The 27,121-nt window shown below is 41.1% G+C and overlaps 1 protein-coding gene across 20 annotated transcripts in view; it reads left to right on the top strand.

The window, feature by feature from the left end:
- Positions 1-7,092: 7,092 nt before the first annotated feature.
- Positions 7,093-27,121, top strand: part of TRDN (triadin) — a 322,289-nt gene continuing 302,260 nt past the window's right edge. For 14 of the 20 annotated variants that reach the window (XM_075924088.1, XM_075924085.1, XM_075924084.1 and 11 more), the window contains exon 1: positions 7,095-7,584. In XM_075924088.1, the coding sequence (XP_075780203.1) occupies positions 7,563-7,584 (22 nt within the window). In that variant the 5' untranslated portion in view covers positions 7,095-7,562. Of the gene's footprint in view, positions 7,585-27,121 lie in introns of all 20 variants that reach the window. The other 6 variants (XM_075924093.1, XM_075924091.1, XM_014581725.3 and 3 more) reach the window with 3 other exon arrangements.

The raw sequence follows: 27,121 nt of genomic DNA, 5'->3' as shown, positions 1-27,121 counted from the left end.
AGCACAGTCTCAGCGCACAGTCAACCTGTGGAACTCTTTGCCAGAGGATGTTGTGAAGACTAGGACTTTAGCAGGGTTCAAAAAACCTATCTAGATAGGTTCATGGAGGTTAGGTCCATCAATGGCTATTAGCCAGGATGGGTAGGAATGGTGTCCCTAGCCTCTGTCAGAGGTTGGGAATGGGTGACGGGAGAGGGATTGTTTGAAGATTCTCTACTCTGTTTACTCCCTCTGAGGTATCTGGTATTGACCACTGTTGGCAGACAAGATACTGGGCTAGGTAGACCTTTGGTGTGACCCAGTCTGGCCTTTCTTATGTTCCATAATAGTAGATGGCAGATGCTGTTTATTTTATCTCTGACAATACATATGTTTCTTCAATATTTGTAATAGTATGAGTATATGAAATGTATGAATCATATGAGAAATGTGTAAATATGAAATATAGCATATACTGTATGGGCCTGGTTGTAATTTTCTCTCAGATAGGTGAGCAATTCCACTTAAATGGGACAACCTATTGGTGCACGTCTACACAGCAGGGAAAAAGTTGAATTAAGCGATGCAACTTCATCTATGTCAATTGCATAGCTTAATTCAAATTTCTTAATTCGGTTTTGGTTCTGTCTACACAGCTGGAAGTTGAAGGAAGAACACTCTTCTTTCAACTTCCTTTACTCCTCAAAAAATGATGGTTACAGGTGTTGGAGCAAGAAGTCCTCCAGCTCGCCACTGTTTCAAAATAATGGCTTGAAGTGTAGAATAGTGATAGAAAGAAGTGTAGACACACTCACATTATTCCAAAATAATGCTGCTATGTAGCCATAGCCTTAATGTGAGCAGTTATTCAATATATATAAAGATGGAAATCACAACCTAGTATAAACTATACATTACATATAAAATATCTCAAGTAAGAGAACGAGTCATAGAGTAGAAAAAGGATAGGCTTCCTTGTGATTATGAAGGTCAGACTCATCAAATAGTTTCCATAGTCTAATAAAGAGGGTTTTCATTAGTCATAGCATTGTGAGTGTTGATTTGATCCTATTTTTTTTCAAAAGCATTTGGCATGAGAATATATTTGTCTGTGTGCTATTTGATACTTTCAGCTTTGCTAAGACAGGTACCAGCAGATTTCTTTTACTATACAAGGTTGGTGTTGAAATATTCTTTTTTGTTTTTTTGAGAAACATATTCTTTTATGGAGTCTGAGCCAGAGCTTTAAAGGCATTTAGGTACCTAATGAGATTTTTAAAAGCATTAGGTGCCTAACTAATATTGAAATCAATGCAAGTTAGTCATTGATTTCACAATGTGAGTTAGGCCATTAGGGATTTTCACGAGTACTATCTGTATCTTTAGACACCTAAATAACTTTTAAACTCTTGTCCTATACCCTTAGTATCTTGCATGAACAGTTTCAAAGGCTATTTTTTAATATTTGCTTCAGCTACACCAGACTAACATGACTACATTTCTATCACTATTTTTTTAAAAGAGAGAATCCCAGAGTTGAACTCTGAATCCATGGGGGGAAAGTTGTAACTAGATCTGAACTTTGCCACACAGAACCAACTCTTAATTATTTTGCAACTGAACATTAAAGAGAAGTGTTTCAAAAGCCTGTGCTTTGAGCATAGAATTTGGTCTTTAAACAGTCTTTCCTACTCAAGCCAAGCCAAAGCACTTAAGAAAGCAATGAGCAAATGGAGTAGAAAAAGTCTATCTGGGAAAACATCTTCTCAAGAATGAGGACCTGCAGCTGCAGCTGCTCGTTCCCCTGGCAGCCTAATGAGCAAAGCTGGATCACATCATGCAGGCCACCTGATTGTCTAAGGAAGCTATCAGGCCCATTCTTAAACCCAGCAACAGCAATATCTTGCTGGCTTCTCAATGTGTATACCTGCAGCATCTCCATCTCCCTGTGTCTGCTGCTTTCCAGGTCCTGTTACTGTCTTGCTTTTTGCTCCAGCCTAGACATTGCCTTGCAACAACCCTTGTTCCAGTTCTTTCTCAGCCTTGCTCCTGCCTTCCCTGTTGCTAGGCTGTGGCCATTGATCCTGGTTCTGACTCAGTCTTGCCTCTGCTGTTTGGACTCTGACCAGTAGGCCAGTCTGCCCTCAGCCTGATTTCCTGACACATCCACATAGTCTTGGATTATAAAATCTGTTCTACAGAGAGAGAGAGAGAGAGAATGAGAAAGAGAGAGAAAATGATGGCTAGTGTATATTTTCATACTATTAAACCAGATCTTGACCGATATCTCTTCCAAAGATCAGATATATGATTCATGTCATTATTTCACGTCAGGCCACTTAAGCCCAGTTCTCTTCCTTGGTCATTTGGCATTTCCTGTAACTTTCAGGATTGCAGCCTTGTCTACACTTTGTTTCTGAATCTCCGGACAAGGAGGTTCCAGGCACCTTTCTTCTAGCTTCTAGAAGCTGAAGCTTGTTTCATGTCTCCAGGACAGATTGTGTCAAATAGTCAAACAGTCTAAAACCACAGGAGCTGAAATACACCAATCTATTTTAAAGTGAGTAAATCAGATTAAAGAGCAAGAAATAGTGTCCCATATAGATTTAATTTAAACTCTGCAAAAGTCATCCACATAGAGGACCAGATTCTCAGCTAGTATTAACTGATGTAGTTTCCACTGACCTCAATGGAGCTATTTTGCTTTATGCCCCCTGAGATCTGGCTCTTAGAAGGAACTGTTTAGTTACAAGAAAATAAGCAAATATGTACATAGCTAGTGAATGCCTCAAATCTGTTTCTGATTGTTCCTTTCATTATTTTGACCTTTTACACAGGCAGTGAATCAGGAATATGGATTCAGATACCTTATAACATCACCCTTATTCCTTCTCTCTGAAATTCCAGTCATTGGTAATCTGTGACCCTTTTTATGTTAAAAATGCAACAGGATTCCTTGTCATATCAGGCATGTAGGTTTAGATTATATTAGCAGTTCTGCAATGTCCTCTAATAATCCATGCTATCTAGGTGGAAGTGGAATAGTCTATTGTCTATGCAGTAGATATTTTCCTCTCTATCTATTAACATCCCAACATTGAGCTGTGGAGTAATTTCTACTCTTAAAACCTAGCAGATCAAATGTCCCTTAATTATAAATAAAGTCTCAAGGTGTTAGGATGCAGGTATGCTATATATTTTGGATAAACTGGATGGTCTCTGCGGGAAAGAATCAATGGACACAAATCAGATATACGTAAAGGGAATATACAGAATCCTGTTGGTGAGCATTTCAGCTTGCCTAACCACAGTCTTACAGACCTGCAAGTAGCTGTCTTGTCACAAACCAGCTCTACAAGCCAAATACACAGAGAAGCCCTAGAATCCCAGTTCATCCACAAATTCAATTCACATGCCAATGGACTCAGTTGTGATATGGGCTGGTGGGGACTCTACCTACTTAATAACCACTGAAGGTGCTAACAGCGCCCTGAATGGTATCCTTCCTGTTTTAGAAATCTATCTATTGACTTTGATTTTTATCTGCTTAGGTTTAAGTACCCATTCTCCAGATACTTAATGATGCTCTGTTTCCTACCACCTTCCCTTTTTCTTTCTCTCCCCCCTCTTCTTCCCCTCTCCTATTTATTTCAAGTTTTCATATCTGCAGCTCATAACTCCGGTCATCTGAAGAAGTGGGTTGTGCCCCCGAAAGCTCATGATACCATCTACATGTTTTGTTACTCTATAAAGTGCTACCAGACCATTTGTTGTTTTTTTCTGTAACAGACTACCCCCTGAATCTCCTGGCTAGAGAGTTGCTCTGAATCCAACTCAGCCTCTAGAGAGGCTGTGATATTTCCTGAAAGAAGGCCTATGAGACTGAGACTGAAATATCAAAACTAAGCATCTGAAAATATTGCAAGGAGTCCTAAGTGATGCCCATCTAGATCAGAGACAGTATTTGGATCTAGTTTTTGGCATGTGTTCAAAGCAGGTTTAAGGTCTGGATATGAGATTCCAAGAGCTCAGAAACTTTATTCACAGTATTTCAGCCCAGAATGGAAGGTAAACTTTTGAGTACTTTGTGAAGAATTTGTGACACCAAGGACTACAAAAAGATCGCAAAAAAATTAATTGTGACCAATCATGGATATAAGCAGAGACAGAATTCCAATGCAACAGCTGTAAAACCAGGACCTGGAGCTAAAGGAAAATTGATTATTTACAGGAAGGCCTAACCCAGTGTGACATCATAATAAAATATTATGGAAATTGTGATGTGATATATATACAGGATTATAACTTGAGCAAGAGAATGAAGGGAGAAAAAAAACCTAGGAAAAATCACCAAATGTCCTAACAAATTAGCAGACAATCTAAAACCTGTTCTGTATTTCCTTGTTAATAAAAGCTAACTTGATTGGCTCTTCAAATGCTTCCCTTAATTAGTATGAATGTCTGTTCTTCCTTCTCCCACTCTCTACCAATATAATGTCAGTTATTTGCTGCCTCCACCCCCTCTTTGAGCATTATTGTCATGACAACTTGGAAATCAGCTCCTGAAAGATGGGTACCAGTAATTTGACTCTCTGAGCTATACAATTTGTCATCTAAAATAGCAATTAATACTGGAGCTTCTCAAATAGTCAGTTTTGCAAATGAAGTACTCACCTTGGTTTATTATGAGTTCCTGCTCAGAAATCTTGTTTCTCGCCAAATTGTGATCTATGGTATACAGTCATGCAGGGGACTATAGAATGCCTCTATGAAAATTTCTCTCTTCTTGCCTTCGCTGGACTGCCACTTCTCCTCCCATGCAAGTGGGTGGACAGTGAGCATCCCTGTATGCAGGAACCTAGTGGCTAGTGAGGGAGCTGAAGGGTAAATCTCTCTCTCCCACCTTCTGAGATGTGTGGAGAATTAGCATACAAAACCTTTTCCTGGTTTAACAGGCTGTGATAGCTCCTGAAAGAACCACAGCAAGGTTTATATGTGTTTTCATTCTTTTAAAAACTGTCATAGTATCAGTGAAAGTGTTACCCAACTTAAGAGGTTAGGTACAAACTTACTCTTGTTCAGAGGATCAGCCTTGCTTTGTGGGTGCAAGTGTTGCATAGACTCTGTGTTGGTTCCCTGCATAGAAATTCATCTTGAGAGCACAACCCTGTCTAGACACCTGGGCTGTATCTAGACTGGCCAGTTTTTCTGGAAAAACAGCCGCTTTTCCAGAAAAACTTGCCAGCTGTCTACACTGGCTGCTTGAATTTCCGCAAAGTACTGACTTCCTACTGTAAGAAATCAGTGCTTCTTGCAGAAATACTATGCTGTTCCCGTTCAGGCAAAAGTCCTTTTGCGCAAAACTTTTGTGCAAAAGGGCCAGTGTAGACAGCTCAGATTTGTTTTCTGCAAAAAAGCCCCGATCGTGAAAATGGCGATCGGGGCTTTTTTGCAGAAAAGCGTGTCTAGATTGTCACGGACGCTTTTCCGCAAAAAGTGCTTTTGCAGAAAAGCATCCATACCAATCTAGACGCTCTTTTCCAAAAATGATTTTAACGGAAAACTTTTCCATTAAAAGCATTTGCGGAAAATCATGCCAATCTAGACACAGCCCTGGAGGCTAGATCTTATGATCAGAGTCAACAGTTTAAATAGGTCTTGTGGTGTCCTGCTCATCTCTAAGGTTCACTAGAGGATCCTCCCTTGCTCAGCCCCAAAGAATATTCCTCTTCATTCAGAGCCAGTAGGTTCTATTTTCATGTGTCTCTAACTTAACTCACCCTTGGTGCACTGATTGAATGTTTCCCCTGAAGCCAAAGACAAGCTGATCTCCTGCATAGAAAATGCCCCGCTCTCACCCAGGTCTCCATTTCAGGCAGTGTCTGTGAAATTAGCCGTTGAGCTGCCACATGTCATGATTCTCATGTAATGTTCCTGCATTTGGCAGTCCTGCTGTGCCTCCTTGCAGCCCTTCCAGAATGCTGCAGGGGTACCCACACCATTTCTCTGCCTGCTCACACTGCCGCTGCGATGGAACCATTACCACCAGCTGGGCTTTGTCTCCTCTTCCTTTTCTGGGACTAGTTCAGCATGAAGCAGCTGAGGAAAAGAGAGGGCATAGACATGGTGCCTCAGTGCTTCTCCAGCAATGGAGATGGGAGAGTACATGGAGGGGACTGAGAGTGAGGGCAGATAGACAGAAACACAAGCACGCGGCATATTTGTTTGTGAAATGTTTAGACGTGGTCTTTGCCCTGATCTACTTAAGAACATTCTTGGCCCACTCATTCACTCTCATTCTCTTCTCTCATTTACTTATTCTGAATCATTTGCCTTCCTTTCTGCTTCTCACCCATCCCGCCAGATTTCTTTCCTTGCACCTTGCCACATAACTAGGTGCTTACTTCAGGTGCAGGGTAGATGAGAAGAGCAAATGCCAGTCATTGCAGTAGAAATAAGCTGACTGTAAGTTCACCAGCTGCAAGGCTGCTAATCAGTTTTCAGAGCCTACATGCTGAGGAATAATACTGGTTCAACCACATTTTGTCAGTCATGTTCTTCCTCCCATTCTGCTGGCATTTCAAGCACTACAGTGGAGAGCATGTTTGTTTGGTTTTTTTAATAAAACAACTGGAACTTAAAAAAATCTATTGATAATGAGTTTTGTATAAGTTCGTCTCTAAACACACTGCACAAAATTTGGTTTGCCTGAGATTTTTGAATTTGTCCTAGGAAAGAAAATCTGGTCTGCTTAAAAATTGTAGAGGTGAATGGATATAGCTTGCATCCTTTAATCCAAGCATTTTATTTACGTATAGTCAGCAACACTTTAAAAAAACACCTTTGGAGGTGTGTGAATTAACTGAACAAAGGGCAAGGGTAAAGTTCTTAATGGGTGATGTCTATGATCTAAAATGACTTTCCTGGTTGTGTGTCAGTAACTTGATTGGGAATCAAAATGGAGAAAATTACCCACATTTACCCTCTCTGTTGTTGACTGGTAGACTTCATAGGACCCTCCCCAATCCTAATAAGGCCAGGAAGAATGTGCCAAGAATTAAGTGTGCTAAGAATAAATTTGAGCTAGGATGGGGATAAGGTTACTTTGAACTCTGTATTTCATATTTTCTGACCTACCTCCTCGCACCCTCCCCCCCCAGAACTGTAATTATATTAGTGAAGCTGCAGGGGCTTTAAACAGTTCTTTCCAGTTCCTTTGCTTTTGCTGCCTTTCCATGCTCTGCTGTCCCCTTTGGATCTGGGGATTTTTATTTGTATTTATAGGGTGTGTGGCTCGTGTGCTGAAGATCCACTGGGAGGCACGGCTATTTTTGTTACACGCTGATACTTTAGTCTGAAGTGCAGGCATTGCCTTGGGAAAGGCTTAGGTTGTTCTGGGGGGCCAGGACTCTACAGAGAAGACAAGTTCAGCGAGGCACAAAGGAAGAAACAGAATAGGGAAAGAGGAGGCCCTCCCACCTTTTATTTCTAAATCTCAAGATAGAGTCAGTGACCCAGAAGAATTATCTAAACTGCTGGTATAACCTGACCTGCTTAGCAGAGTATCTTGCACCGTCACTGCTATGGCCGAGATTACAACAGAAGGTACTGTAACTATTTTCAAATATAATTAATTGGAAACAATTTGTACTTTGACAGTGTAATTGAGTCAGCGTGTCAGTGTGATTTATTGCTTTTTGGGGGAATAGCAGTTTTCCTGAAGGGTGGGTTATTGTGTGAGAAGTCTGGCAGCTGGAGACTCTACTGCTAGTTAGTGAAGCTAGATCACCACACACCTCTAATAATAGCATTGGCCATGTAACCTGAGCAACCGTAGCTTAGACAGTGACCCTAAAGTGACACAAGGAGGGGAATGCATACTGAACTGGAGCTATTGGGCTTCATACCAATAGGTCCAGTTCTGACATCCTTGCACATACAAATCTCCCATCAGCAAAATTAGCATTGAAATGTGTCGAGTTTTGCATATGACAGAAAGCAGCTCTGTAGTGCTGATTTTGCTTCTGGTTCAGTAGAGGCACCGAGGCACACTTGTGCAGAACCATTTGCAAGACTAGGGCCTATATTTATAAGCTAAGTTTTAATATGAATTGAAAGTAAACAGTATTTACCGACCCTACAGGTCTTATCCAGGTAAAGTTCCTATGGAAGCCCATGAGAACATTACTTGAATAACTACTCTAGGGCTAGGCCCAAAGAATGAGAAATAATAATCATATAAACCACAAAACATTTATCCAAACACATGAATATTTAATGTACTTTAATATATCCTGGCCATTCATATTTAAATAACTTTTTAGATGCATGACAATATTTTATAAACAACAGTGCAAGAAGAAAACTGTTTTAAATTCCACCTTTTTTACTCAAATATCAAATATTTTAGCGGATTCTTCTGCCAGATTTTTTTCCATTGTGGATCAGTCCATTTATCATCCTCAAGTTTAATAATGGCTTTTACACAAAATAGGCTATTTGACAGTCTTCCAAAAGTTTAGGTTTATTTTGATTGGGATAGTGTTTCAGACTATTAAATCTGTACTTTACACTCTTCAATTTTAACCATTCAGTTTGAGAGGATGTGTGAATGAATCTGTTTCCCAAAGGCTGTAAAATTTGCAGCATAACAACCTGTAGTATTCTGGCTTGATGTTAGCAAGAGCAAACATAAGACTGATGTGGGTGAGGTGCATGTGGCTTTTTTTCAAATCATCACCGAGTAGAGGAGTGTATATAATTTGTTCCTGGCAGCAAACAGTACTAAAACAGGTGGTACAGCCAGACAGCTATATCACAAATGCTGAGGCTAGTTCATGTAGAAATTCTTATCCAAATTTGGTGAAAACACTGCTCTTTTTGTTTTTGCTATCTGGAGAGTTATAATTGTTCTCAGATACATACTGGGTATTACCACAGGTGTCAAAGGGACTTGTATGCAGGAATCTGAGAGTGAAATATGCTTAGGTCTGGTGGGGTGTTTTAAATTTAACTTTTTATTTTTATGGGTAGTTCCTTGCTTGGGTAGATATTCCTAACTGGCACTCTCTTAATGCAGACTAGCTCAAAATTACTATGAATCACACAAGGACTTTCAAATGTGTAAATGATTTAGCTGCATTACACAGCTATATAATTATTCTGTGTTTCGGAATTTGGCATCTGCTAAGTGAAATGAAAAGTACTTTTTTAAAAAGTCATCAATAGTACTGTTCAGAAGACTCTAAATAGGCCTGTCACACTTAAAGGCTCTGTTCAGCTGTAATGATGTCAAAGGAGCCAACAGATTTGTCGGGCCCCTAAACAAGGTGTGTGGGGGGGTACCCCGGCTCCACACTCCTGGAAGGGGTGGGGTCTTGAGCAAAAGGGGTGGGACTGGACAGCCAACCTTCAGTGCTGCCCACAGTGTGCCCCCTCCAGCACCATCTGGGGCTCTGCAGAATGCCACACAGGGCTCCAGCGGTGATTTAAAGACACCACTGCTGCAAGTGCAGCAGCAAGCAGGAGCCCCAGGCCCTTCTCAATTGCTGGGCCTCAGGGGCAGTTGTCCCCTTTGCTCCCTCTGTTGGCAGACCTGAATGATGTGACTCTTTTGGCCTTGTGTAAGGCAGTGATGGCTTCACGTGGCAATAGATGTCAGTTCCACTGCAGGCTGACATTCAGCACATAGATTGACAAGGCCATAGAAGCAATCTTCTCCTTTATGTGTGGAGGAAGGTTACGCTGATCATTTGATTCTTTTTAGAGCTGATTCCTTAGGTGGTGTAAAGTTTTAATCCATGACAGCATATTGTATTTTGAATTTGAAGCTATAGTTTCATGGTGGAGTATCTCTGCTGAACTGTTGTTGCTGCAAATGAAGAAGCTTGCAAGTTCAAATCCCCAGTGCGATACAGTCTTACTCCTTTGCAGTCCATGAGCTGATAGGGTTCATCTACACCAAACTTTTTGACACGGGGACCAGTAAATCCATTCACGAGCTTTCAGAGGACTGGTAACATTCATTTGCAGATTTGCATATTCATTAAGCAAATGATGAATATGCAAATACATTGGTTTTGGTCCTCCCAAAGCCCCCAGGGCCAGCTTTAGCAAAGCTTTTGATACGGCCATCCACAACATTCTTACCAGTAAGTTAAGGGCATATGGATTGGAAAAATGGACTGTAATCCAATAAAACCCTGCGCCACCACATCGTGTATTGAAAAGGGGCTTATTTAAGGTGTGTCTGAACTACATGGCTCCCTCGATGGAGCCATGTAAATTAGGCTGATAGGCAAAGGGAAATGAAGCCGCGATTTAAATAATCATGGCTTCATTTAAATTTAAATGGCTGCCACGCTGAGCCGACAAACAGCTGACCAGCTGTTTGTTGGCTCAGCGTGCTAGTCTGGACACTCCCGTGCCGACCTGAAAGCCCTTTATCGACCTCCCTGTTATGCCTTGTAGGATGAGGTTTACCGGGGAGGTCGATAAAGGGCTTTCATGTCGGCAGGGGAGCATCCAGACTAGCGCACTGAGCCGACAAACAGCTGATCAGCTGTTTGTCGGCTCAGCGCGGCAGCCCTCTAAATTTAAATGAAGCTGCGATTATTTAAATAGCGGCTTCATTTCCCTTTGCCGAACAAACAAATATACATGGCTCCGTTGACGGAGCCATGTAGTTTAGACATACCCTTATTGTCAGAAAGCTGACACCATCTTTGGAATTTTTTATCCATATTCTCATTCCGGATGGTGAATGCACCAGGTTCTCTCCATTCTTACACATTGTAGTGCCTTTAAACCTCACTGTCAGCAGTGGGGATATTTAAAGGGTACTGCTTTTAAATTTTTATTCAGGATCTGCGTGCGCCCTGAACTGTCCCTCTCCCCGCTGGCCGATTCTCTCCCCCCTCCCCGCCCTGCGTCCACCAGCTGGTTCCCCAGCCAGCCCCGCGATCTCCCCCAGCCAGCCTCACTGCCTGCGCCAACCAGTTCCCCCCACCCCCGCGATCTCCCCTGGCCAGCTCCACTGCTCCCGGGCCCCCGGCCAGCCCTGCTTCCACTGGCCGGTTCCCCTCCCTATCTCCCCCGGGCAGCTCCACTGCCCCGACCCTGTTTCCCTGCGGCCCATATCCAACCCTCCCTCCCCACTCCACAGCCAGCAATAAGAGCTCACCTGGTAACCCTCACTATGCCTCTGCCGGGAGCCTGAAACATACGGCTGCATCTGCCCATCCCGGCTGAGGACTTGGGGAATCCAGTGCTGCACGGGTAGTCCAGGAGCCCGGAACACCCTGGCAGCCATGCTGAGGCCGGGTATTTTTTTCCCACGGCCCGGTATCAGGCCGTGGCCCATAGTTTGGGAAACGCTGATCTACACAGCAGGGCTAAAGTCGGAATAAGCTAAGTAACTGGAGCTATGTCAGTTGTTTAGCTTAAGTTGAACTTGCCCCATAAATTATCATGCATAAATGTGAGAGAGCATCTCATGGCAACCAGAGTGCATGGAGCCAAACATTGTATGGCTGAAGAGAAGACCTTAATGCTGCCTTTGACATTTTACCTGCTGAACTAAGGAGAGGTTTGCTAGATTCAGGAGCTGGGACCAGGTCACCTTGATGCAATTATCTAGACATCCTTTTTCTGATACTCCATCTTAAGATAATGGCCTACTAAGCATTAACTATACAGAATGTGCATAACTTTGGTTTTAACCCAGAAATGTAATGCCATTGAAATTAATTAGAATTAAAACTGGAACAACACTGTCAAGACCCAGCCCTATAATAATTTCTAATACAAAGCCCTACATCTATTATCTGGGATGACATTTTAGCTCAACAAAAAGTTGCGTAGAAGATCACAGCACCAATCATAATTGGATTAAAAAAAATGACAAAATGTGTTAGTGTTCACAGGAAGCCTATATAAACCCTTAGAAAACTGGCATGTAACTGCAGCAGCTGAGGGACTACCTATCCCTGGGCATGTACTTGTCTGAGATTCTAAACACACAAATGCTCAGTCATAATTCAGTCCCTAGTTTGGTCCTGGTAGCTATGCACCTGCACATTGCCCATTAGTCTGGGCAAATTACAATGAGCCAATTTAGCCTGAGGTGAATAACCAGAGGCTCCACAGCTTCTGAGTGACAAAACCAGAATGAGTTCCTGGATTTTTCAACCTGTGCTCAGTTCAGTAGACAAGTAAGAAAAGTTATGTAGTCATAAAGCACTTAAAAAGGCAGGTTTAACATGGTTTACACACTTTAAAAATAATGTAGGTCATCACAGTGATACATGAGAAATAACACATGGAAGAGCCAGATTATAGAGTCATAAAGATGTGCAACACATGCTTTGGGTGAGCTTATGCCAGAAGCTAAAAGTAACCTTCAACAGCCTAGAAGTTCACATATAGAATAATCAAATGCCTGCTCACTCAGGAGTGTTAAATACATAAAAGGCTTTCTAAATGCTGTCCGTTCAAATGAACAAGTTTAACAATATTTCATAACATTACAAAATGGCTCTCTTATTCGTTTGAATAATCAGACATGGAAATATCTGCTTAATTCCTTTATCAGGTAAGTTGATGATGACTCATCCCCAAGAAAATTTGCTTCTACTGTAGATGCAGCTTTATCAACAAAGTTGTATTTTGTACTTGTGGAATAAAATTATCCACTATCACCCCTTAGTAAAACAAGCAATACTGGTAAAAGTACGCTGTATCAATTAAGGATCATACTTTTTCTTTTCACACCCTTGCCCAACAGAGCTTTGCTGGCAGAAGTCTGAACCTGGAAGCTGGGGCTATGGTCACATTACTGAAGGCAGAGAAAGTTGATGGGCTTTCAGTGTTTATGTAACTTACGAGTTTTTGAACATTGTACCCTAATTAGGCTATGACTATATTACAAGCTTTTTCCAGAAGAGAAAATGCAAATGGAGCACTCATTTGCATCTGTTGTGCTCTCATTTGCATTTTCTCTTCCAATCCTTTTTGCGGAAGAGGTTTCTGTGCAAAAAAAGCACTGTGTAGACGGCATATGCAAATGAGCACTCCATTTGCATTTCCTCTTCCGGAAAAAGCTTGTAGTATAGCTGTAACGCTTAGGAGACCAAGAGGTCAGCAGAACATTCTGGCTATGTCTACACTGCAAGTTTTTGCAGCAGAAAATATGTTATTGAGGGACTCATTAGCACGAGTCATGATGTAACTAACATATTTTCTGCCGATGCTTTTTGCACAAGGGGTTTTTGCGCAAAAAGAATCAGCGTAGCCACTTCCCTTTTGCACAAGATCCTTATGCCTCTCTGCAAAAACCCCTTGTACAAAAAGAATGAGCAGAAAATACGCTAATGAGACTCTCATTAGCATATTTTCTGCTGCAAAGAATTGCCGTATAGACAAAGCCTGTGTGTAGGTTCTTTAGAAAACCTCACTAAATCTTGTGCTTAAATATCTTTAAACATTCGTTAACTAGGATTTTTTGAGAATGATTACCCATTGCCCATACCATAAATGGATTTAAGCCATGCTGTTTTACTGATAACATTGAAAGCTAAAACTGAAACTTCACTCTGGCAAAGTTTAAAAAACAACAGTTCTGTTCTAAAGCTGGTTTTATAATGCAGGGCTGGCTTCAGACCAGGATGCATCAAAATCAGAGAAACCATTGTTGCCCTAGGTGAGGCAGGTCAGCAGCTTACAGAGGGAAAGAAGCTTTCTTTTTCTTTTCTTTAAACTTTTTTTCTATTTTCTGCTCTAAGTAGATTGAACAAGTATTACAGAGTTCACGTTACCAGCTAAATGCTTTTTGGACACCCAAGGTTAAGTCCTGGCCCAAATAAAAGAAATGGCAAATTTCTATTGATCTCAGTAAGACCAGAGTTTCACTCTATATTTTGTTACTTATTCATTGCTGTTTTATGATTAAAACTCATGGTCTCAATATAGAAAGTTGATTGCTAGGAAATAGTCATAGTAAAGATTTTTATTTAGGAACCCTTCACCCAGCTGACATTCCTGTTGAGTTTGTCTTAGGGTATTGCAGTTTGATAAGTCCACGTAGAACAAAATACACTATCAAATGTAGCGTCTGAAGGAGGGACAAACATGGTGCATAAAGGTAACATCTGTGCTTCAGGAGGATGCAGAGAAGGATGATCTCCAGCAATGGTTCCATGTTCTAAAGACTTCTGAATGATGAGCACTTTGTTGTTTTAAAATCAGTTTGAGGCATGGCCAACAAAATCTAACAGAGGAGAACATGCCTGATATTTTTTATCCTTTTGTAGTTGCTATTGGCTTTACATTGACCTATGAATCAGTCATATTCTTTGTTTTTTCCATGTTCAAGATCCTTGACCTGCCCTAAATATTTTTATTAGGGATCATGAGTATTACAAGATTATTAGCCCGTTAGACAAGAGGATGCATCAGAAAATGTTTGTATCCAGTAACTTGCCTCAGTGTATCTATTCTCACTTGTGTGGGTTTAACAAACCCCGTCCTCCATTTATGGGTGGAATATTACCCAAAAGAACCTAACAAAATGTACATGCAAGCATTAGCAGGACTTGAACATAATGTTTGATTCTGTCCTAAATTTCTTCTGGATGGTGAGATAAATCCGTAGCCAATCCACATACCTTCGTGGCAGTGAGTGGGAGGTGGGAGGGGTAGAAAAATGTACACCAGTTGAGAATCTGGCCCTAAACTTTTTCTTTTCTTCTAAATTCTCTTATAGAGGGTTCTCCCATTTTTTGTTTGGTAATCTAGAACCGTCAGCCAGGGTTTGACAGGGAGTAGTGCAACTCTCTAAACAGAGGGAGGACCACAGCTGCATGTTTGAAGTATCAGAATTATCAGAGAAATATGATTAGGCAAGTGGTAGTCAATTGAATAATTCTTCAAACTCATTAGAAACCCTGCAGAATAGAGGTGAACTAGCACAGGAGTGAGATCTTTCTGGCTATGTCTATAAAAGGCATTATTTCAGAATAACTGACAGTATTCCAAAATAACACAGTGCGCTTTACACTACAAGCCTTTATTTCAAAGTAATGGCGAGCTGAAGGAGTTCTTACTCCAACTGCTATAACCCTCATTTCATGAGAAGTAAGGGAAGTTGAAGGAAGAGTGTTCTTCCTTTGACTTCCTGCTGTGTACACAGTGCCAAAAGCCGAATTAAGCTATTTCAACTTAAGCTACACAATTGATGTAGCTGAAGTTGAATAGTTTAATCTGAGTTTTGCCCTGCTGTGTAGATGTATTCTCTCTGTGGGGTGAGGGAAGGCTGATATACTAATTCATTGAGTGTATCCACACCGCAGTTGGGGGGTGTAATTCCCAGTAAGGTAAACATACATACACTATCTCTACTTTTGCTATCACGCTAAAAGTAGCAGATTGGCAGTAGCTACTTCGATGGGGTTGTAGGCGGATGAATAGTTTGAGACATCACCATGCCACACTGCTGTTTTAGCATGCTGGCTTAGGCAGAGCTAGCATATGTACATCTATCTAAGCTGGGAATTACATATCCTTTTACTTACATCAAATTATCCAATTTGGTGAACCTCATTTAGGGCTAAATTCAGCTGTGGCACAATTTCATTGAAGTGGAGTTGCTTGTGTTTACAAGTAATGCTGCATTTGACCCTTAGAAGCCAGGTTACAAGAAGGCTCTTGTACTCATGGTTTAAACTCCCAACTAGGCCAGGCAATGAAAGAATTTAGCCTTGGTTCAGTCCTGTTCTTTGCTTTCTTGAAGTTTGCATTTAGACTTAAAGTTTCATTTAGTGCCACACAAACCCATTTCCCCCAAAAGAAAGAATAAAAAGCAGTGGAAATTTAGACAAACTTTCTATCTGGAGCAGCCTCTGTTCTGTTTCTTCAAAAACAGTTCAAATGTTTGCATATGTGTAATGAAACAAGACTGGCTACGCCCCGTACGTCCATGGGTTTTCCTAACATCAAAAGTATCCCCATACCTTTGCCTAAAGTCAAATTGTCAAAAGCATCATGAATGTCTGTGTGTCTTTCTCAAATTCTCTGGTATGTAAATAAAAGACCTTGCCTACTTTCCACTATGTAGGTTTCAGCTGTGGTTTTCCAAGCACTCCAGAACAACTGAACCTCATTTCAGTTCATGCTAAGAGTTAGGTTTCTTACAATTAGCATCTCATAATATTTTCTCATTAAAATTCCATTCTTTTTTTCTTGATCTAATCTTATGTTGATATATCAAGTTACAGTGCTCAATAGGCCTGTAACTTTGTGCATGGTTTACATATAGAACTCATTGTTGTCTTTAGTCTCACCTGTCCATTTCCACTACAACAACTGCTGCGCTGAAGGCAGAATGGGACTTAAAATGGTACATTTAGCAGCATAACTAATCATTTAAAAGACCATGACACAATGCGGGTATAGGTTACACACTTTTGGTAGGTCAAGCAGAATGTTTAAAATTGCAACCATCGTACTACATTAACACACAAATTAGTGTATCTTTTTTAGAAAAATGTGAAAGTAAAAAACACATGCTCTTAGAGATAGTGTATACTTCATAATAGCAGCTAAAAAGCATGTACTGGGATTTCTACATTGCCAAAGTAAAGCCACACCTACACAGCATCACTCATGCATTTACTGTTTATGTTGTTCTTTTGTATTTTGAATAGTATTGTAAACTTAATCCCAGTGGAAATTTCCTAATGTTATGTATTGACAGACATTTATGCCAGAGCCCATGCTATCTGGTGAAGGCCAGTGAAGAAGTAACCATTTGTTTGTAGACATTGTCTTGTAAGGAGTGAGTAATCTTAAAAAAGAATTTTTGTAAACCTAGTATAGTTTTTTGTAGCAAAAAGTATTCATGGGCCAAAAGCATGATTTTTTTTTTTTTTTTTTTTTTTTTGCATATGTGGTACGTATTAACACCATGATAGCATTTTTATGGACTCTTGTCCTGGTAACAATGACCCTACCACCTGCTCCCAAAACAGACACAATCCATGTGAGAAATGTATTTGCTGGTTCAATGTTCATAAGCAGATATGCTAATACTTCACACTAGACCTTCGCACTAGACCTTTTTCTAAAATACTCCTTTTGGAGTTTTAGCTGCAATACGAAATACATGGACTTTAAAGCAGCCTGAAGTTGGACAGCAACCACATTATGTTCCACTTGACCATCTCTTCCCTGCAAGGATTTGTGAGGATGAGGCAGTAGGATTGCTACCTGCGAGCTCCGGGGCGAGAAAGCCCCGTTAGTAAGCTGCTCCGGTGCCCCTGGTCTGCTGGAGACCGTCTCCAGCAGACCAGGGGCACCGGGAGGGTTCCCGCGCTTCTGAGGCTTTGCTCTGAAGCTCGGGAACCGCTGCTGCTGCCGCTTGAGACCCGGTGCCTGTGGTCTGCTGGGGACCGTCCCCAGCAGACCACAGGCACCGGGACTGAAGCCGCAGCCGTGGGGGGGGGGGTCCTGCGACTCGCTGCCGCTGCTGCTCTGCTCCCCATGTCCCTGGCCTGCTGGGGGGGGGGCGCGGATAGTGTACCCCCCCCCCCAGCAGACCAGGCTTTTGTTTTGGACCCTGGAGCAGAGCAGCTGGGGCACTGCAGATTGGTCCTGCAGCACCCGCTCTGGGCACTACTGGACCAACCCGGCAGCACCCCAGCTGCTCTGCCCCAGGTCCTGATTCAGCCACTACTGGTCAGTTTCAGCAGTGGCTGAATCAGGACGCCTGGGGCAGAGCAGCTGGGGTGCTGCTGGGTTGGTCCAGTAGCGCCGAGGGGTGCTACTGGAGCAACCCAGCAGCACCCCAGCTGCTCTGCCCCAGGCGTCCTCAAGTCAGCCGCTGCTGAAACTGACCAGCGCTGACTACAGGAAGCCCGAGGCAGAGTTGCTCTGCCCCAGGCTTCCTGGAATCAGCGCTCATCAGTTTCAGCAGCAGCTGACTTGGGGAAGCTTGGGGTTCTTAAGTTGAATCTGTATGTAAGTCAGAACTGGCGGTCAGTTTCAGCAGCCGCTGAATCTGGACGCCAGTTCCGACTTACATACAGATTCAACTTAAGAACAAACCTACAGTCCCTATCTTGTACATAACCTGGGGACTGCCTGTATATGCCACTCATACGCCTCAAAGGTGGCAACATACTGTGCTAGGAACAGAAGATTTAATAAATGACAAGCATATTTTGTCAACAAATCATTTCTTACCTCAGTAAACATGTAAAAGGGCATAAAGCAACATATTTTCTTCTATTATTTTAATATTTATTCCATTATTTCATAACCTTTTCTGTGCTTGAAGACCAAAAAGATTCCTTTTTTTTCTCAATACATTATTTTGTTGTTGAATTACTTAGGAAACTCAGGCAGCCGTTGTGATTATTTTTGTTTTCTTTTAAAGAGCAGAGAAAGTATGCTAAAAAAGATAAGTTTATAAATATTGGACAAGGAAAATTTTGCAAACAACTATTTAAAAAACAAAAAACAATTCAGTCAAATAGGGACCATACTGGCTTTGATAATCCCTGTAAGAAAAGAACCACAAATAAATCAGACCTTAATTCAGGAAAACATCCATATTTTGGATGGGCACTTAAAATATGCTTAGCTTTAAGCATATGCTGCCAATAGCGACTCAGTTTTAAAGTGCTCTCCTGACTCTGGCCCTAAATGAGCTCCAGATTTTTAACTAAAATCAATTCAAGCTAAGAATGTATATGATTTCTTATAATGATATTTCAAAAGATAATTTTGGTTTTAATGAACAAGGAAGTGATGGGGGTTATTTTTTCCTCATTAAATTGGGAAAAAGTTTCTAACTAAATTACATTTGCCATACTTTATTTATCATCTTGCATAGGTTAATGCATCTCACACTGAGAAATGCTGAAGGCATGTGCATATAAAGATATAAACATTCAAACTGATTCAGTTAATTGCATTTTTCCATACCCGCCCACTCAACAGCATTCTATATTCAATTTAAAAACTTAAGTAGAAATAACATTGCCTGGCAGAAACTGCCCAGAGTACAAAAACTTACTCGATCCACTTCAAAATTATTAGTATATATTCTTCGCATTATGTTGGTGCCTAGAATCCAGAACTCTCTTGCGATGGACATTCCATAGATATACAGGCAGTCCCCGGGTTACGTACAAGATAGGGACTGTAGGTTTGTTCTTAAGTTGAATCTGTATGTAAGTCGGAACTGGCGTCCAGATTCAGACACTGCTGAAACTGACCGCCAGTTCTGACTTACATAGAGAATCAACTTAAGAACCCCAGGCGTCCCCAAGTCAGCTGCTGCTGAAACTGATCAGCAGCTGATTCCAGGAAGCCCGGGGCAGAGCAACTCTGCCTCGGGCTTCCTGTAGTCAGCGCTGGTCAGTTTCAGCAGAAGCTGACTTGGGGACGCCTGGGGCAGAGCAGCTGGGGTGCTACTGGACCAACCCAGCAGCACCCCATCTGCTCTGCCCCAGATGTCCTGATTCAGCCGCTGCTGAAACTGACCAGCAGCGGCTGAATCAGGACCTGGGGCAGAGCAGCTGGGGTGCTGCCGGGTTGGTCCAGTAGTGCCCACGGGCGCTGCAGGACCAATCGGCAGCGCCCCAGCTGCTCTGCCCCAGAGTCCAAAACAAAAGCCTGGTCTGCAGGGGGGGGGGCACACTAGCTGTGCCCCCCCCCCAGCAGACCAGGGACACGGGGAGCAGAGCCGCAGCGGCAGCGGGGTGCCGCGCCTCTGAGGCTTTGCTCTGGCAAAGCCTCAGAGGCGAGGGACCCCGCCACGGCTGCGGCTTCAGTCTGGGTGCCTGTGGTCTGCTGGGGACGGCCCCCAGCAGACCACAGGCACCCGGACTGAAGCCGCAGCCGCGGGGGGGTCCCGCGCCTCTGAGGCTTTGCCAGAGCAAAGCCTCAGAGGCGCGGGGAACCGCCGCTGCTGCCGCTCCAGTCTGGGTGCCTGTGGTCTGCTGGGGACGGTCCCCAGCAGACCACAGGCACCCTGACTGAAGCCGCAGCCGCGGGGGGGTCCCGCGCCTCTGAGGCTTTGCCAGAGCAAAGCCTCAGAAGCGTGGGAACCCCCGCTGCTGCCGCATGAGACCCGGTGCCTGTGGTCTGCTGGGGACGGTCCCCAGCAGACCACAGGCACCGGCACCCAAGTGGCAGCAGCAGCGGTTCCCGCGCTTCCGAGGCTTTGCTCTGGCAAAGCCTCAGAAGCGCGGGAACCCGCCCGGTGCCCCTGGTCTGCTGGAGACGGTCTCCAGCAGACCAGGGGCACCGGAGCAGCTTACGAATGGGGCTTTCTCGCCCCGACTTCCGGGGCGAGAAAGCTCCGTTCGTAAGTGCGGATCCGACCTAAGTTGGATCCGCGTAAGTCGGGGACTGCCTGTATATCAGATAATCTCTGTCCTAAAGAGCTTCAAATGCATTTTTCTTGTTAATAAATGCCACACTTCCAAGCTGCTAAAATAGGCCAAGGCCATATAGAGCATCATAATTATAACTATGGTAGTAATGACAAAACCAAACTTCACAATGAGTTTTCATTACATTTTTTGCACATATTTCTTAACATAAGAACATAAGTATGGCCATTCTGGGTCAGACCAAAGGTCCATCTAGCCCAGTAGCCTGTCTGCCAACAGTGGCCAGCGCCACGTGCCCTGGAGGGGGTGGACCGAAGACAATGATCAAATGATTTGTCTCGTGCCCTTCATCTCTAGCCTCTGACAAACAGAGGCCAGGGACACCATTTCTATCCCCTGGCTAATAGCCTTTTATGGACCTAACCTCCATGAAATTATCTAGCTTCTCTTTAAACTCTGTTACTCTAGCCTTCACAACCTCCTCTGGCAAGGAGTTCCACAGGTTGACTATGCGCTGTGTGAAGAAGAACTTCCTTTTATTAGTTTTAAACCTGCTACCCATTAAGTTCATTTGGTGTCCTCTAGTTCTTCTATTATGGGAACTAATAAATAACTTTTCTTTATTCACCCCCTCCACACCACTCATGATTTTATATACCTCTATCATATCCCCCCCTTAGTCTCCTCTTTTCTAAACTGAAAAGTCCCAGTCGCTTTAACCTCTCTTGATATGGGACCCGTTCCAAACCCCTAATCATTTTAGTTGCCCTTTTCTGTACCCTTTCCAAGGCCAAAATATCTTTTTTGAGGTGAGGAGACCACATCTGTATATAGTATTTAAGATGTGAGCGTACCATAGTTTTATACAGGGGCAATAAGATATTCTCTCTTATTTCTATCCCTTTCTTAATAATTCCTAACATCATATTTGCCTTTTTGACCACCACTGCACACTGTGTGGAATTTTTCAAAGAACTATCCATGATAATTCCAAGATCTCTTTCCTGCTTTGTCGTAGCCAAATTAGCCCCCATCATACTGTATGTATAGTTGGGGTTATTTTTTCCATTGTGTATTACTTTACACTTATCCACATTAAATTTCATTTGCCATTTTGTTGCCCAAACACTCAGTGTGGTGAGATCTTTTTGAAGTTCTTCACAGTCTGCTTCTGTCTTGACTATCCTAAACAGTTTAGTATCATCCACAAACTTTACCACCTCCCTGCTTACCCCTTTCTCCAAATCATTTATGAATAAGTTGAACAGGATTGGTCCCAGGACTGACCCTTGGGGGACACCACTAGTTACACCTCTCCATTCTGCAAATTTACCATTTATTTCTACCCTTTGTTTCCTGTCTTTTAACCAGTTCTCAATCCATGAAAGGACCTTCCCTCTTATCCCATGACCCCTGTTAAAAAACATTTTGCTATTGCTTTTTTTGTATTTTTGGCTAGGTGTTCCTCAAAATCTTTTTTTGCTTTTCTTATTACATTTTTACACTTGATTTGACAGTGTTTATGTTCCTATCTATTTATCTCACTAGGATAAACTCTTTTTGCCTCTTGTATTTATTTTTTCCTTGATATCCTAATGAACAAATTTGGTACATGCATACTCTTGTGAAAAGTGAATTTTAAACCTGAATATTCTGAGACAGCAGACGCTGAATTGAAAAATGAGCCAATAGTGAAAATTGTACATTTTGAACTTTATCATTGAATCTGATATTTGTTTGACTTGAGCTATTGCTAGTTTCATATGATGTGTTATTTTTACTGTTTGCTGATTTAGATGATTTTGCAAATTTCATCCAAAGGAAATATCATGTGACACATAACTCTATAGTAGCACACAGATTTTAAATATTAAAGAATCTGATATTTGTTTGACTTGAGCTATTGCTAGTTTCATATGATGTGTTATTTTTACTGTTTGCTGATTTAGATGATTTTGCAAATTTCATCCAAAGGAAATATCATGTGACACATAACTCTATAGTAGCACACAGATTTTAAATATTAATAATGAACTTTTTTGGAAGATGAACAGCAAAAGATATATGCCTTTTATTAGTCATTAAATTTGAGAATTTTGCTATTTTTGTACAGAGGCAAAATTTCTTAAATCTTTATTAATAATTTCCTTAGCTGCAATGGAAATGATGCTATATTGGGGTACAGCAGAGTCCTCAGAGATAGTAAGAGGTAGCGGTAGGTTCACTCATGAATTTTATTGTGACTTTTTGGTTTTTATCATTGTATTTACCACTCAAGTGTTCAAAAATCACGGGGTAGATCTCCTTTCCCCCAACTAATAAAATTAACTTAAATTTGTGATATTTTAACATTACATTCTGGTTGTTTTCTCTTCTCTGACCTCTTACTATAAAGTGAAGCCTAGAAACTTTATTGTGAAAGCTTATATTATCATATAATCACAGAACACCAGGGCCTGAGTCTTTTAACAAAAATAATAAACATTAATCCTGATAAAATGACACAACATGACCGAACCACTGTTAATAATAATAATTTAGTTATGAACATCAAAAGATTCAGACATGGGTCCTATCAGCTTCCTGGGACTAGCTCCTGTTCTTATTGAAATCAATGGGAGTTTTGTTTTATTTCAGTAGGAGCATGAGCTGGCCCTGAGAGTAAAACCACAAGTCAGACTTCTATCTGTTTTCACTGTTGCCTGATTTCAGCAGACTTGGAAAATACAATTCAAAAAAGTGGCAGGTGAATTCAAGAAGGGGGAGATGATTTCATTTCCTGAAGATTTATGATAACTATACATCAAGCCATAATTATTAATCTTGTAATGGTTGCACAACCCAGAAAGCTGCAGGTAACATCTGCTGGATTAGATCCTGTTAATAGAAATCTGCCACTAACAATAAAAATAATAATGTAATGTATTTGTTAGGCCTGCCATTTGGCAGAAAATCCTTCTCCTAGCAGAGGGAAAGTATGTATGGTTATCACCAGGTGTTTCAGTTCCAGTACATAATGTCATTTTTACTCCAGTCTTAAATCTCAAAACTCTTCATATCCTAATGCAATCACTTGTTCTTCCTGCTGCACCAAGTTCCTCTTGAAATGCTCTTTTGTGCATCTATAATTAGAATTTAGGAACTTTAGCCCTGCTCCTGCAAATAATCAGTGGAATTTCTCATGTGCTTACAGTTAAGGGTATGCTTACATTTTTGCAGTGTTAAGGCCTGAAACTTTTCATACTGTGCCATGTTACATCACCATTTTGTATGACATCTGCAATCTAAGGTGACCTGAGTTTCTCTGTAAAATAGAACCACCATAGGGTGTACAAAAGGCATCATTTCAGCTTTAATTGCAAGTTTTCCTGGGATCATCTGTTTTGTTTCCTAGATATTCTATATGCCTATGTCTAGACTACATGCCTTTTTTGAAAGTAGGCTTTTTAGAAAGATACTTTCAAAAAAGCCTCTTTTGAAAAAGAACATCTAGACTACAATCAGTATTTTCAAAAAAGCAAGCCACTTTTTCGAAAGAAAGCGCCCAGGCAGTCTAGATGCTCTCTTTCGAAAAAGCACAATTTGCGTTACATAACACCTTTTTTCAAAAGAGCACTTTCAAAAAAAGGCTTTCTTCCTCGTAAAACAAGGTTTTCCCCGGTCGAAAAAACTGCGGATTTACTTTTAAAAGAACGCGGCAGCAGTCTGGACACAGGTAAAGGTTTTTTTTGAAAAAAGGCCACTTTTTTCAAAAAATCCCTGTAGTCTACATACACCCTATTTGACCTTATCCATTTAAATCTGCTCTTCCCAGTTTCATCATATTATTTTAATTTGCTTTTCAGTACCTAGACAAATTCACAATAAAAACACAAGCTTTCTTATTAATGAATGCAAAAATATAATACTTTCTTACCCCAAAAGCTATTTCTCTTTCTTAAAAAAGCCTAAGATAGAGATACCAGGCTTGCACCTTGCCCTGAAGATAAACATTCTTGGGTTCCACTGACTAACTCCACTGACTAACAGATTCACATGCATTTCAGTGGAAAGGAAAAATCCTATGCAATTTCAATGACCACTATGGCATGATCCAGGTGAAATTATTTGTATAGCTAAAAAGAAGTAACTTAATAAAGTACAAACTGTATTGACACAGCTGTAATCTGGTGTCATTGTGTTTTAATTTCAGTCTCTGCAATTGGTCCTTGTTTGCACATGAGTGAAACTGAGAGTAAACAGGATTGGAGCCTCTGTCTAATAACGTATAAGAAATGTGCCACCTTTAAATTTTGTGTGATGTTTAAGCATGAACTCTGTCTCTAGATCTACAGATATGCTGTTGCTTATTACTAGCAGTAGTCTTAATGCTGAGAGTTGGAGATAACTCTTTGGAGGTATATTTTCTATGAAGATCTTTAGGACAATAATAAGTCACTATTCACATCTCTTGTATTTCAGTAATGCCAATGTTTGTCTTCTCCAGCAAAAATATTTTTGGAAGTTTTAATAAAAAATATTTATTTCTCCAACGTTAGGTGGCTTTTTAGTTAAAAATATTACAATTAATTGTTTTTAGTTTCTTGGTTTTGACTGCTACACTCAACTACATCTACAGTGGCATGATCTTGCGCAAAAACTCATTAGTGCAAGAGTTCTTGAGTTAAAGTAGTTGTGCAAGAGAGTGTCTACACTGGCATGTGCTTTTGCACAAGAGCATCCATGCCAGTGTAGATGCTCTCTTGCGCAAGAAAGCTCTGATGGCCATTTTAACCATAGGGCTTTCTTAGGCAATATGAATTTCTTGCGCGTCTACACTGGCCTCTTACGCAAGAACAGTTGCGCAAAAGGGCTTATTCCTGAGCGGGAGCATCATAGTTCTTGCACAAGAAGCCCTGATTTCATACAGTAGAACATCAGTTTACTTGCACAAGAACACACGGCCAGTGTAGACAGGCAGCAAGTTTTTGCACAAGAGCGGCCGCTTTGGCGCAAGATCGCGCCAGTGTAGACACAGTCTTGGATTTTGACTGATTGCCGGTTTGTCAATGATAGCTATGACAAGTGTTCCTGTTTCTTTGGCAACCTTTGTGTTACACAGACATAAGATGTGTTTTTACAAACACATTGATAAGAAGAGACCACCAAATTATGATTTCTTTTTTCATAATATTGTATAGTAAGTCAGATGAACAAATATAAATCTTCTCCCATTTTAGTGAAAATACATTTGAAGATATTGATAGAGAATAGAACAGCTTTTACCTGTTGGGAACTGGTTTGAATGTGGCTTAAATTTCTTGGGTAGTAAATTGTTTCCAACTAGATGTTTGAAAAATCACTTCGTAAAATGTACTGATGCTCATTCATGTTCCCTGTGGACAGGTGTCCACATTTCAAACCATGAATTGCCTACTTTGTCTGAAACCTCAGTTGGAAGAACAGGGGCCAAGTGAATGTAGAAACTGAATTTATCCTCTCATTCTTTGAATCACTGCTTCTGTAGTCAGAGATAAGCACATTTAAGGAGCATAGCTCGGACTGTCACAGAAGGCTTCAGTATAATGTACCTTCAGTTTTGTATTTTTCATTCTGAATTCATTTTAAACAAAACACCAGTATGTTTTTATAAACTCTTAATTTATATCTGAGTTCTAAAAATTGACTATATATCTTAAATGTTTAAATCTTTTCTGGGTGTTAATATGTGACGTGAGCAGCTTAAAACAAAACAGAAATACACAGTAAAGTGATAAGGGAGATGCAGATTTACAGATAACTCACGTGTCCTCACAGACCTCACAATAATTAAGAACCGGAGAACAAGACTTTGAAGGAGAAAAAACATGTAACACACTTGGAAATAAGGCTACATCTACACTACGGGGGTTTTGAGCAAAAACCTGCAGAGCATCCACACCACAAGTGCATTTTTGTGCAAGAAAATTTACAGTAGAATGGCTGAACAGAGGGCTTTTTGTGGTATAGCTACACCTCTTTCTACAAGGAATAATTCCTTTTTGCATAAGAGTTCTTGTGCAAAAAGGTGTGTTTGGATACTCAACAGGGGTTTCTTGCGCAACGAGAGCCTATCGGAAAAAGCACAGGTGCCTGATGGCCATAGTCATCATTTGAGTTGGTATTTTGATTGTAAATGTTCTAGGATTAACTGATAAAATATAACACAGCTTGGAAATAAATACCCACCTTTTTAGTTACTTTACACTGTACCTACTATAGTTCATTAGTCACTCAACACTTTTGCTTTACACTTTTTGTGTATTTCTGCATCCACTAAAGACTAACAGATTTATTGCATTTGTTAGTTCACAGTTTGTTGCTGGGGTTTTTTTGAAGCTGTGGTGAAGAATTGTATTGATGGGAGAAACTGTCAGTAATGTAACTGTAAAGTTATAGTCAAAGTAAGGAAAGCTTCAATAACAACTGTAGTGTTCAGCTTCAAGAAAGATGAAAATAGGCATTTTTATGTGTTATTAACACTTATCTAATTACCACTGAAATGACACTATTTATCTAACAGAAAAGGAAATTAATAGAGAAAGGTCAGCCGATATCCCTTGACCAGAATATGACAGGCTGTGAAATCTTTTAGAACTGTACATTGACTAACTTAATAGCTCTCCTAAGCATTCTTGAAAATTCAGAAAGGACTATCAACTTCTAATCTGCAGATGATATCTCTATCTGACTGTCAAAGATATGAGCCTGAGACCGCTTATATGAAT

Source organism: Pelodiscus sinensis, chromosome 3 (assembly GCF_049634645.1).
Source record: "Pelodiscus sinensis isolate JC-2024 chromosome 3, ASM4963464v1, whole genome shotgun sequence".
In the NCBI taxonomy this organism is placed as follows: Eukaryota; Metazoa; Chordata; order Testudines; family Trionychidae; genus Pelodiscus; species Pelodiscus sinensis.
The sequence above is the reverse complement of the archived record's forward strand: the minus strand, read 5'-3'. Positions and strand labels throughout refer to the sequence as shown.